Raw genomic sequence first — 14015 nt, forward strand, 5'->3', positions numbered from 1 at the left:
TTCTACAATAATAATGATGACTTGGCACACTTTATTTGATATTTGAGTGTATGAATGAGTTATAATTTTCAAAATCACTAGAATTTTGTTGAAATTGTTGTGATTATTTCCATTGTGACTCGTTGCTACAAATACAATAAGACAACTTAGAAGAAGTTCCGTCTTACATTGTTTCTCAATTTGTATATGAAAAGACCTCTTGGTCTCTAATTTTCGAAATTCCTTCCTATTTATGAAAAAGAAAGAAACTTTACCTTTTTTTTATCACATGTATTATTTTCCTTAAATTGTGACTTTTATGATTATATAGTATTAAATAGTAATCAATGCTTATTTTTTTTTCAAATATTTTACATGCATATAAATTTTAATATAAATATTTTGTTAGCGTACTTTTAACTATATCGTATCCTGACTTTTAAAATTTCACGTATCCGTATACCCATATCGTATCGTACCCGCATCCATACTACGTATCCGACCTTCATTGATACTAACACGTTAATATATATATATATATATATATATATATATATATATATATATATATATATATGGTTATGATAGAAGACACCTTTTATGAAGGTGTCTTTTATCAAGTTACTCTATGAGCATTTGTGAAAAGACACCAACTTACTTTTATGAAGGTGTCTTTTAGCAAAGTTATAACTAAAAAGTGAAAATCACACCTTAAGGTGTGACTTGTTAAAAGACACCACCAAAGGGTGGCTTGTAACAAAACTCATATATATATATATATATATATATATATATATATATATATATATATATATATATATATATATATATATATATATATATATATATATTGCTGGTGTATAAATAAGACAACTAAGTTCGATTGGTAGGATCTTTCAAAAAAAAAAAAGTTCGATTGGTAGGAGAGAAATAAAAAGTTTGTTAATATTGACAATTGTTATAAAAAAAAAAATTTAAGTGATTGAACTCAAGTGATGATGTCAAATTGATAAGAAGCACCTGAATATGGTCTCTAAATATTATCAAATTTTACTTTTATGAGTCATGGAAAATTAACCTACAACTTAGGAATGAAAAAATTGGATGTAGAAACTGAATGTAGAAAGTAGACGATCTTCTTAACTTCTGTTTTTGCACTTGTTTTATATATCCAAGATTAAAAATGAACTTTTGGAACATTTCATAGCCAGAGACAACTCCTAAGGTAATTTCCTAAGAACACATTTTGGTATCAGCTTTAAAAGCATTTAACTGATTTCCATGTACTAAATCAAGCAACATTCCATTTACAATTGTATTGACATTACTTGAGCTAAAATTTTAAATCACAGTAGATATAGCCAAATGACAGAAAACATGTACTTGAAACCATTTTAAAAAGTTAAAATTGAATACATGTGACAATAGTTACATGCACAATGAAATTGAATGATCAAAGAGGAATATCAAGGCCTTTTCCAATTTCAAGTCCAATCACCTCAAGTATTCCCTTGTGGATTATCTGCAAAATACACCAGAATCACACAATAACTTAATTAGGAAGAATAATGTTTATGCTTAAAGGAGGAGTGGGAACCAAGGGTTTGTTTGGTTTATGTCTCATAAGCTCGTTTGAATGAAAAAGATCTTTTTGGTAACGGTTACTTTCTCACGAGCTTATACTAATTTCTATAGCTAATTTTTATAAGCTTATAGTGGTTTTTTGTCATTTCATATTTATAAGTTATTTCAACCGTTAATTTTATCAAACACTACAAATTCCATCGGTCAGCTTATCTGCTATCAGCTATAAACAAGTTTATAAGTCATCCGCTATAAGTTCATCTGTTATAAGCCAACTATTTGTTATTTTATAACAAACAAAGCCTAAACCAAAATTTTAAGATGGTAGACGAGTCTATCTGAGATTCATTGAACCATGTGTTACTGGGTACTGGGTCACTTAAGTCACACTTTTATAATTTGTGGTTGGACCTAACACAACTCCACAAAATCGGTTTTACAGGTGAGAATTGTCCCCAATTATAAACACTTTACAGGTCATCCATCTAATGTGAGACTCTCAACACACACCCCCAGCAGTATTAAATGATCGGTGACCCAATAGCAGGTGGTCCAACAATCTTGAACGACACTCTAATACCATGTTAGAATTGGATCTAACTCATCACTTAGATTGTCCCCATTTATAAACATTTAATTTGGTCATCTCATCCAATATTAGACTCTTAACACACACATCAAATGTTCAATCTTGAACATCACGGAGTGTGTTTAGACTTTAGAGTCTTGCATTAATTATTTGAATTTTAAGATAAATGCCCTCTTCTATCTTTCAGGGAGAGGATCCACTACAGTGGAAAATTCCTCCTGTTTTCTCCTGTGGAATAATCTTGCCCGTCCATTCTTTTAATGACACCTTAATTGATCTTAGCCCTTCATTCATTTTAATGTCTCATTTTCAATTCCCTTCCTTTTCACATTCTGGCTTCCTGGAGAAAAATAGAAACCGCTTCATCTTCCATAACAACACAGACCCAATGAACGTCATCGCCGTGCTCCATTGATTACCACCGACGTGCTCCTTGATTGCCATCGCCGTCACCGTTATCGTTATCTCTTCTTGTTTTCTTCACAAACTCATCTCAATCCTATTTTTTCACGATCGCCAGCAACTCCATGATTCAGATCTTCACACCGGCGGCGGCAACCCATTCGAGATCGTGCGACTCGCGGCGAGACAACGGCGATTTGCGAAGGTTGAGGGGAGCTGTGAACATGTGATTAAACTAGCGGCATCCCATGCCTATATGTCTTGGCAGTTTATGTAAATTACTTGGAAGCAAATTGCTTGCAAATAATAACAGTTGCTGCCTATGAAACTAATATGAAAAGTTGGACAAAATACTACTGATATGATGTTAAGATCACAGGGTACGACACTAACAGAAAAAAATTAGAATCTTATAACAACAAAGCAAAGCAAGGCAAATAACATAATTGAAATTCTTGTAGATTGCAAAGTGACTTAGGGTACGAATTGGATTTTGCAGAAAACTAATTGTGAATAAGGTATATGATTGTGCAGAGATGGGTTTGTGAGGAAGGGGGTCTCGTGAGGAAGAAAGAAGGGAAACAGCCAAAATCCATTTTATTAATTGTTTTTATTAGCTGCCGTTGATCTAAAAATGGATGGTTAGGATTGGCACAGGAGAAAACAGGAGAAAAAGTTAACTGGAGATGATCTATTCCCTATCTTTCAACTTCTTAACATTATTGCAGTCCAGTCTAATAGCATCAAGAGTCACCAATTCACGGATTAAAGCAGTTAAGCAAATCATGATCATTAATTCAGCCAACATTAGTAAACTTTGATTTTAATCTCGGGCCTCTATACATTTACATTGTATTCTATTTGATCAAGATCGGACGGTCTAATTCGTTCAACTTTAATTTCTCCACCGAAGAGAATCCAAATCCTTTTCCATCTAATCTCAATGTTTTTATTTTCCATTTATTCTTAATTTTGTGCAACACAGTTTCACTAATTCAATAACATAAAAACCCCTATTACATATAAAATGCAAATTGATTAAAAATGAAGATAGAAGATACTCACAAGCTCTACAATGAAGGTTCCAATGAGTCCAATCATGCAAGCTCTAGAGTTCCATATTTCAGCAGTCTTTGTAAACCCAAGAAATGGTGGTTTAAATTGAGGCTGTACTTTTGGGAATTCAACCTGAAAATAACACAAACCCAAATAATCCAAAAACTTCATAAATAACTTATTAAAAAAATTAACAAAAAAATGAAAATATTAATAACTATGCTATATCATAAAAACTAAAAAATATAAAGTGCTTACACCAGAAGGAGGTTTTACTGCTTGAACAGTTAAGGAAACTCTCTTCCTGTGAGGTGCTGCTGGTCTGTTCAAGTTATGGTTTTGAAGGAACAAAAGTTGATGGTTTGTAGAGTGAAGTGAAGGGGTTCCTAAGATGAATGATGATGGTAATTTGGTTGATGAGGTAGCCATGGCAATGGTTGATAACTGCAGCTACTCCTTCACTGTGCGGGTTATCTAGTTTTTCTTTTCTTTTCTTTTTTCTAGTATGTTCTTCCACTTGTTTAGTTGTTTTTGTGTGGTTTGGAAGCTGGGGTTGGCACAAAGGATACGTGTAACAATAACCATGGCAGATGCCTGGATATGATAAAAGATACCCCATTCGTCACTAATATAAAAAAAATCCACTTTTTAGATACATTCAATTAATAATGTATATGGTCTTTATTATATGTCACATACATCATTAATTGAATGTATCTAAAAAGTAGATTTTTGCTTATATTAGTGACCGGAGGGTGTAGTATACTACTCCCTCCGTCTCTAAATTATTGTTGTCTCTAAAGTGGTAAAATTAATATCATTTACTAAAATATCCTTATTAATTGTAGTTAGTGGGGTAGTTAAATTTGATGAAATTCAATAAATAAAGGTATAATAATGGAAAAAAATAATAAATGCTGCATTGGTATTCTAAAGTGACAATTATTTTGAGAAAAAAAAGAAAAAATGTTAAAGAGACTATTATTGTGAGAGAGAGAGGGAGTATATTATATACTTCTGATTTTCCGTGCTCGTGAGCTTAACTCAGTTGATATGGAAAATGCATAAAATATACAAGGTCTAAGGTTCAAACTCTGGTCACCATAAAAAAAAACATACTTCTGATTTTCTAATACTTAAATTCTTGTTGTCGCGTCATTTTTCGGAGATCAAGGCTATTTGATTAGCGTTTGACTCACTTTTTTATTTCACGACCGAACATTTAATTTTTTAAGGAAAAGGGGAAAACAGTTCAAACTACCCCATTTTAAAAAGATTTTAGGTTTGGGGGTTAGTTACATGAAGGGAAGGTGTTAGCACCCTTTATATCCGTAGTACTCTACGGGAACCTCTAAGTTTTATTTAAATTATGTGCTATAACTTGCTTGCTTTTTGGAAAAAAGGAATTTTAAATGATAAAAGAAATGAGACCTAGTTTATCTACATTTTATTGATTTGAGAGGACAAGTCATTTGCCTACGTACCCGTGAGGGATCAAAATCACGTAGTTCGTGGTAAAAATTGAAGTTTGATTGGTTGAGTGTTTTTTATTGTTTTTTGAAAAGGTTTTAAAATGAAAGAAAGCCAAAGTGACAAAGGAGTATTTGTTTGTGTTTTTTAATATTAAAGAAAATGGACTCAAAATGAAATTAAGATTGATTTGATATTTGATTAAGAAAAGAAAATAAAAAAAGACGATCACTTGATTTAAGATCAAGGTTTATTGTGAAAAATATTTTTGTATTTTTGTTATATGCATTTTTTTGTTGTTTTCAAATAATTGGAATAAAAATTAAACTAACGGAGCGGGAAAAAATAAAAGCGTAGGGACCTTATGGTGGCGTTGGACCACCACGAGGACTTTTGACCTAAACTACCAAGCATAAAAGGTAAACACACACCCACACACATGCACCTAAAGCTATTACATAAAAACATACTATACATTCTAGGATCTGCAGTGAAAAAATAAATTACATTAAAGCCTATTTTTACATTCTAAATTGTGCAATAATATAAACGGCGGAAAATTAAATATGCTTGATATTAAACCTAAACTAAAAAAAAAAAAAAAAACCTAAACTAAACTCGAACAATTTACCGGAGAACCGTACTGGTACCTGTTAATTGATGAATGACTTTCAATTAAGGGAATAAGTGCATAGCAACAATGAAAGGCAATATCAATTTGGATTAAAGTGGAACAGCAGCGCAACAACAAGGAAAGGAATTGGAATTGAATTGGTGCATCCCTTTGTTATTCACGGAACCAGGGAAGTAACAGGCTGCAACAATAAAATATGAGAATAGCAAATTGAAAGAAGTAGCGTGAATAAAAATAAGAAATAAAGGACAATTGAAACTTCAAAATTGCATGGGAATAAGGTTTCTCAAATTTATATAATCATATAGCGGCTGCAAATTGAAATCGAATGAATTGAAATATAGAACAGCAGCTATAAAAATAAAAGAAACAATACGACGTTTAAAATTGAATTCCAACGAAAATATTTACGGTGGCTAGGGCTTTTTTAGAAATAAAATTGAAACAGAAAACAGGGTGAATATTTGTGCGTGTGAAAATTGTGGTTGGGTAAAATTGTGTGTGTTTGTGCATCTGTACAGGTTGCTTCTTATAGGATTAGGATTTGGTGAAAAAGAAACCGCATGCCTTGGCTTGGGGAGAAGGAAAATGTATTTGGACTGGTTTGGCTACATATGAGGCTTGGTCATTTGAACTTATCATCTAATAATATAAATAAATAAAAATAAATGAAGAAATAAAAGATAAACATGTATATTTTTTGGATTTTTGACTTTTTTGAACTTATCACTTAATAATGTAAAATAAAAATAAAAATAACTAAACAGCTAAATACTAAAATTAAAATAAAAGAGTAAAATAAAAATATAGGTAATGAATAACAAAAAAAAATGAAAAATAAAAGATGGAAATAAAGACTAAAATAAAATAAAAAAATAGAGAGAAAATGGTCCGACTCGGAATCAAATATGAGGTATTTTAAAATACCTCTCTGCCGAATTTTTCATCGAAAAGGTGAGAAACTGACCAGGGTCGAATGGCACGTGTCGGTGTATCAATGTAGGATCCTTAGGTCAAAAATTGAGGTATGACACTTGTATATATTATTTTTACATTCTAGTATATATTATTTTTACATCTATTCCATTTTTTTTTTTACATCTTTTCCCCTCCTTTCCCCTCTCCTGTATTAAAATTTAGAGAAATGATATTCGTACGATCATTTTGTAACAACTTTTGTGACAACTTTCTCACATATTCACATATATTTTTACTTTATCTCTCTATTGCTTTGATTTTTGTGTCAAAACCTACTTTTTTTTTGTAAATTTATGGTTGTCAAATGAGTTGTCTATGAAATGCGTGTTCAAATAACACACCTCTAAAATTTATTCCCTCATCTCCCCTCCATTAAACTGAATAAACCCTTAACATCAAACTAACGTGGTTAAGAAAATTTGATTCCAAACCAACCCATAACAACATACTAATGTGGTGGAAAAAAAATTTGATCGACCATTTTAGAAGGAATAAAGTTCTCATGAAAGCGGGAATAAAATCATTAATTATTATCCATAAATATCGTTTTATCAATCATTCCTAAAAATACCTTAAATAAATATTAATCAAACACATTTTCTCAGAAATACAATTCTCATCCTTATATTCCCAGACAAATTATTCCCAAAATTGTATTTTGTAAACTTAAAACAAAGGCCACCTCAAACAGTGACGGATCTAGGAATTTTGAATAGTGGGGCACCTTATATATAAATTTGTAGTTAGGGTCATTGTGACATGAATTTTTAGTCATTAAACTACTTGACCAGAAAGAGAAATATAAATCATAATTGTCCTTAATAATTGTTCATATTCTCAAAAACATTGAATGATTTGTGATAATTTTATCTTGTTATAAGAAGTTATTGTTTTGGTACTTAATTACACAAATTCCAAGAAATTTTTACTATACATGTTTCTTTAACTAGTGTTCCGAGGGCATTAGGTAACATTTTCCTATTGTTTTTTTATATTTTGAAACATGAAAGTGATTGTGTTGTTACTTGTTGTGTCACGTGTGATTGTATGTGTGGGCCAAAAGAAAAAAAATTTGTGATATATGTGAGTTATATGATCAAAATATTAATTCTTACTAAATTATACTACTATAAAAAAAATTAAAAACTTAGTGCAGGCACAAGCCTACATAAGCTTGTACCGGTATCCGTCCCTACCTCAAGATCAATATTTATTCACTTAAATACACACTCCGTATCCAGACAAAAAGAACACTTTGGAAGCTTTGTTTTCGACTTTGGTCCTCAAAATTTTGGACGCTTAAAAATTGATAACTACAGAGTTTGAATCCTTAAACACTTTGGAGGCCTCAAAGTTTAGGATTTATTGATATAATTAATTTTAGAATTTTGAAATTGATTAAAATAACCCCTCAGACATAAATAGAGGAGTTGGAGTTAAACCTTGATCACGGCGTTCAGTCTAACAATTTTGTCATTTCTTACAGTTTAGCTAAGACTTTCGACAAAACAAATATTATAATTTAATACACTAGTTTTTTTTGTAATCATAGTTCAGTTGATAAGGTCATTATAGAGTTGGAGTTCGAACACAAATTCTCTCTTATTTGAAGTTAATTCTAGTCACTAAATTATTCAAAAGAAAGAAAAAAAAAGTTCAAGCGACTGAAAACTTAAACAATAAATATTTCGCCATTAATCAGACAATCAAATAAGATACAAAATCTATCTCAGTTCAAAATATAATACAAGATCAACTACAATCAAATATTCCTATGAGAAAATTTCTATTAAAATATCTTATTCTTATGAACTCAACGACCACCAGAGAGAAGTGATTCAGCAATTGAAGAAGTATGTGAGAATGGTCTATCCATAGAAGAAGAAGGATAAGACATACCATAATCCTGAAAATTTTCACATTGTCCAGAAGTTAATCCCATTGAAGACAAACTAAGAAAACTCAAATCTGGAAGTGCCAAATCCCTCTCCAAATACCTCAAAACTTGTCTCATACTAGGCCTAGCCAAAGCCTCACAATGTGAACATAACAAACCAAGTTTCAAAACCAATTCAACTTCTTCAACCACATAATCCACACCTAAATTTACATCTTTAGCCTCAATAATCTCACCTCTTTTCCAACAATCATAAACATAATCAACCAATATTATACTCTCACATTCCCTTACTTGTTCAATAGGTCTTTTACCACAAACTACCTCAAGTAAAAATGCACCAAAAGAATACACATCAGAACTTGTTGTAGCTTTACCTGTTCTTGTATGTTCTGGTGCTAAATAACCAAGTGTTCCAACAACATGTGTAGTTTGAGGATCAGTTCCATGATCATATAATCTTGATAGACCAAAATCACCTAATCTGCCATTCATTTCACCATCTAGTAAAACATTACTAGCTTTAATATCTCTATGAACCACTACTTGTTCCCATTCTTCATGCAAATAAAACAAACCTGAAGCAACACCTTTAATGATTCTAAACCTTTGACTCCAATTTAAGGTAAATCTTTGTTCTTTGTTGTGTAAATATTTGTCTAAACTTCCATTCTGCATGTAATCGTAGACCAAAAGTAACTCGCCTTTTCGCCTGCAATAGCCGAGAAGTGGAACGAGATTTCTATGACGAAGACGACCGATACTAACAATTTCCGCGACGAATTCCTTCATCCCTTGTCTTGATTCATGAGAAACTCTTTTCACGGCTACCTCGAGTTTCGAAATTGGCATCACCCCTTTGTAAACTCTACCAAATCCACCTGTTCCTAATAGCTCTTTCTCCTTGAAACCTTTTGTTGCAAAGTATAAATCTTTGTACTTGAATCTTTGAGTTCCATAGTCTTTCTCCCAATCTTCATGAAGCTCAGAAAACATTTTCTTCCTTTTGATGAAATGAAATATTGCTATAGCTACCATTAGAATCAAACATAGTGAAATCAATGGCAACCCAATTTTCAAAATTACCTTAGAATCATGTTTTTCATCCAAAGTAGGTAACTTAGGAAGTTCAGAGATTACAAGATTTTGAGCTTGACCATTAACCTTAAAACTCCAACCAAGAACATAATGAGAAGTTAGAATTGAACCTGTTGAAGATGAGAATCCAACATACATAGTACTGTTAAGAATTGAAGAAAGGTCTTTGGTAAATGATAACAAAGGTTGTTTTGGTTTAACAACATTAATTGGAGCTAAAGTAACATCAATCTTTTTCTTTTCACCATCATATTCCAACCAAATTTGCATTGGCAAGCCACTAAAAAGACTCAAATTCTTGAACTCATTGCCATCAATATCGTAATATCCCGCCGAAGCCGATTTTTCTGATCTCAATCCATTGATATCAATTCCAACATGGTTGTCATTGATATCATCAAACTCCGTATTCATGATTGTATCAAGCTCCAAACCAAAAACATGGTTATTGTTGTTTCCATTGTTTGATTCATTGAATAGACCAAGGTATTGACTTGGTAGTGAATTTGGCAACCCTTTTGTTGGAGAAAGAACAAAAACAATTCCATGACCACTAAGATTAGGAAACTCAGATTTTATAGCAAAAACAAAAGTAGTAGAGAAAGAAGATACACTACTACTACTACTTCCATTGTTGAAAACTATAGGGTTTGGATAGAAAGCATGACCCTTTTGTTGTCTTGTATCATTGGTTAATCTAAGTAAACCATTTGAGGTTAATTCAGCAACACCATCAAGATACAAATGTGATGATTTGAAACCATTATAGATGAAACTAATATTGCTATCTTCACTAGCTACTAATGTGACAAACATAAAAAACATTGCTAGAAGCTTAGAAGACATTGTTTGGTATATTTTGCAATATGCTTCTTGTTCTATGATTTGTGACCCTATAGTTATTGTTTTGTTTCTATGATATGCTTGAAGTACATATTTTGAATTTTTCATGTGGCTTACGTGGAAAGATCCTAGCACTTTCATAGTAAAAGGAAACCCCTCTATCTAGGTGTTAAATGAGGAAAGGACAATTCATGTGTTTGTGATTAAGAAAAGTCGAATACATCACTTTCATTTTGATTATTTATTGTTCTTTCTTTTCAAAATCTTATGTCACAATTTAAATTCAAAATCTAAGGAAACTTGCTATGGACAAAAGTAATATTCCCTATGTGCTTGAATTTTTGTGCTTTGAACTTTTTATTTTTGTCTAGAAACTTTAGTTATTTTAGAAAATTGTGATATAATAATGTAACTTTTTGTACTATATTTTTATATGAAAATTTAGAATTGAAAATTATAAATTAATTGAAACCAGAAATTAGCTGAGATTAATAATTAAGATTAGGACCCTTCAAAAAAATAATTAAGATTAGGAGTTAGTGATTAAAATACAATAATCATCAATGGTATTGTAGTCTAAATTTATAAAAATTTATTACCCCTTTTTTATATATAGGACTTTCTTAAAAAATATTTGTCACTTTGTATTTGTGGATCCTTTAAAATTTTTAAATGCATTAAATTATATTTTAATTAAATTTCCCAAAATTCTTGATAAAAATAATTAAATTAACCATCTCTTCTCATGGACAAATTTGAAAAAAAAATCAATACTCTTAGCTCTTAAACAAGTTCCCAAGAATTATTTCGCCAAAGAATTCTTCTGAATAATTTGTCTTTGGTAGAACTTATTAATTAACCACTTAAACTCAATTATTTGATTGATAATATTATTAATTTATTGATCAATAATATGTATTATTTAAGGGCTAAGAGTTTTTTTTTTCTAATGTGACATAACTCTAAACCACCAAAAGTATTGAATTTGAACTCAATATTAATATTTTGCTACACGTAGTTTTCAAGTTGTAACTATCCAATTTGTATTGTCAACTTAATTGGTACTCCTACTTGGTAGCTAAGGAAGAAATTAATAGGAACACGGGAAATTGGTTTCAAGGAAGGTTCCTTTTCTCATATCAAAGTTTGCAACTTAAGGTAAAGTAGCTAGCGTGGGGACCTTCCTTTTACCAGATGATGTAATTCATTCGAAATTTCACCAGAAAAAATGAGACATAGGAGGATAAAAAAGAGAAAGATAAAAGTAAGAATCAGGAATAAAGCTTGGTTAATTATTTCTTTTCCTTTTTTTTTTGTGTGTGCATTATTTTGAAGAAACTATTTTGAATCACCATAGTATATATTGGATATTGTGAGACGAATAAAGTTGGATCCCTCTTTTGTGTGGTTTTGCTTGGCTATATTTGCCTAAACAATATTGAGTTAGGCTGGTTAAATAAGGTTCACCCTTAGTAAATTTATTCATTTGATTTTCAAATTAAATTTGCAAAGATGTAGTAACCATTTGTTTCTGTAGCTACAAAAATTGATTTTAAATAAACAAAATGTATTTGTGATTCTGCAATCAGGGGCGGACCTAGACATGATGGTTTGGTATGACAAAATTATAAAAGAAACTATTTGATTTATAATACGATATATATATATATATATATTAGTAATGCGAAAATGAAACAAAAAAAGCACTACAACAAAATGGAGAAGGCTAGTCTGTTTCACCTCTGTCAGTTTGAATCCTATCCACCACACTTTTTATGATGTTCTTCTTAAACTATGATTTTCTTCTTAAAAAAAAAAAGTTAAAACGAGAGGCACCGGTAGTTAAACCATGGCCGTGACTATAGCTAAAGGACAATCTACCGCTGAGCAATACATTGATTTGTGAAACATTATAGAATTATTTGGTATATATTATTTTTTCGATCTACTATATTAGAAATATATATATATATATTGGGCAATAATCTAGTGTGACAACTGCCACACCATGCCTTATGGTGGGTTCGCCCCGCAATGATTGAATGTAAAGTTTTTTACGTTTGAATATATTTATGTAAAAGTAGATTTAACAATAAATTCAAAGCTAAAATCAATTGTAGAAGTCAAAAGTTACAAATCCTAACTTCAAGTAGAATTATTTCTACAAACAAAATTGATTTTCCTTCAAATCATCCAAATATGATAAAATCAATTCTATTTTGGAATATTAAAACTAGGTTGCTCATCAATGTTCGACAAATTGGCCCAAATTGAGTGAAAAATGTTGTAAGTGTAAAGTGGATACGCCATTTTCATGGGATAGAAACATAGTGGGTATAGATATGTGCATCTATGATGATCAAGGTAGTTATGTGCTAGCTCAGACTCAATGGCTCTCCTCACTTCTTGATGCAGATGAAGGCGAAGCCATGGGACTTTTGCTTGCATTAAGATGGGTCAAGGAGCTTCAACTAAAGGTGGCGTTTAGCCTGGGAAAGGCTACTTTTTCCCACCATGGGAAAGTTGTTTTTTCAACCTTTGATTAAATAAAGAACACAGTCTTATCATGCTCCTTTAACACTGGATTTTTTCTCACTTTCTTCCCCAACCATTCTCTCTCCCAGATGTTTCAGTTCCACACTCCTTGCTTTCATTTCAAGATCTACTCGGAACCGGTTCAAGGTAAGCAAGCACTCCTTGCTTTCATTTCACAAACACCACACTCGAACCGGGTTCAATGGAACGCTTCTGATTCGGTTTGTAACTGGGTCAGTGTTCAATGTGACGCTACAAATTCATCTGTCTATTCTCTCAGTTTACCCACCGTTAATCTCGTCGGCCCCCTCCCACCCAACACAATCGGAAAAACAAAACAAAATTAGGCTTCTCACTTGCTAGCAAAGAGGCCAATGTAGGTCATCTTGAGCTTACCTCAGTTGGTATGGACAGTGCATAATATATGCAAGATCCGGGGTTCGAACCCCGGCCACCACCCAAAAAAAAGAGGCCCATGTAGGAATACAGTTGGAAAAATTGATGTTGACACATTAAAGAAGGCTAAAACACACCATTAAATTACTCAAATGCCCCCATCGGCAGTTAACTGCCGCGAAAATTTACGTAGTTAACTGTCGAAATCCAATTTAATCCATCTGCACTTAATTGTCGTGGAAATCATTTCATGGAATCAATGTTGAGACTTGAGACTGGTTTCATTTATTTTTTAAATTCTTCAACACTTTACGTGTTCTATTGAAGAAAACAAGGTTCTCTCCTTTTCAAGATGCAGATTGTAGTAGTGGTGGGTTTGTTCAAAATCATTCCAACCTGAATTCTTCTCATCACCTTCGTTGATTGACAAATCCACACCACACTGCCACTGAGATTGGTGCCGATGCTGGTGTCACACAATTAATCAAATTCAACTTTAATTAAAATCAAAAAAATCAAAATTCGGTGCCAAACGTAACCGACACCGGTACGGT

The 14015-nt window shown here is 31.8% G+C and overlaps 1 protein-coding gene and 1 pseudogene across 2 annotated transcripts; both read right to left on the bottom strand.

The window, feature by feature from the left end:
- Window positions 1-1223: 1223 nt before the first annotated feature.
- On the bottom strand, window positions 1224-4207 carry OHP (one helix protein). Its single transcript, XM_085724045.1, has 3 exons — window positions 3869-4207; window positions 3620-3742; window positions 1224-1501 (listed from the first exon to the last, which is right to left on the bottom strand). The coding sequence occupies exons 1-3, from the start codon at window positions 4037-4039 to the stop codon at window positions 1433-1435; spliced, it is 363 nt and encodes a 120-aa protein (XP_085580171.1). The 5' UTR covers window positions 4040-4207; the 3' UTR covers window positions 1224-1432.
- Window positions 4208-8364: 4157 nt separating this feature from the next.
- LOC146907603 (L-type lectin-domain containing receptor kinase IV.1 pseudogene) lies at window positions 8365-10662 on the bottom strand (annotated as a pseudogene). The gene has a single exon (XR_015018512.1). The product of XR_015018512.1 is annotated as an L-type lectin-domain containing receptor kinase IV.1 pseudogene (transcript).
- Between the last annotated feature and the right edge of the window lie 3353 nt (window positions 10663-14015).

This window comes from Medicago sativa, chromosome 7 (assembly GCF_051527215.1).
Source record: "Medicago sativa cultivar Bolivia chromosome 7, Bolivia_mono, whole genome shotgun sequence".
NCBI lineage: Eukaryota > Viridiplantae > Streptophyta > Magnoliopsida > Fabales > Fabaceae > Medicago > Medicago sativa.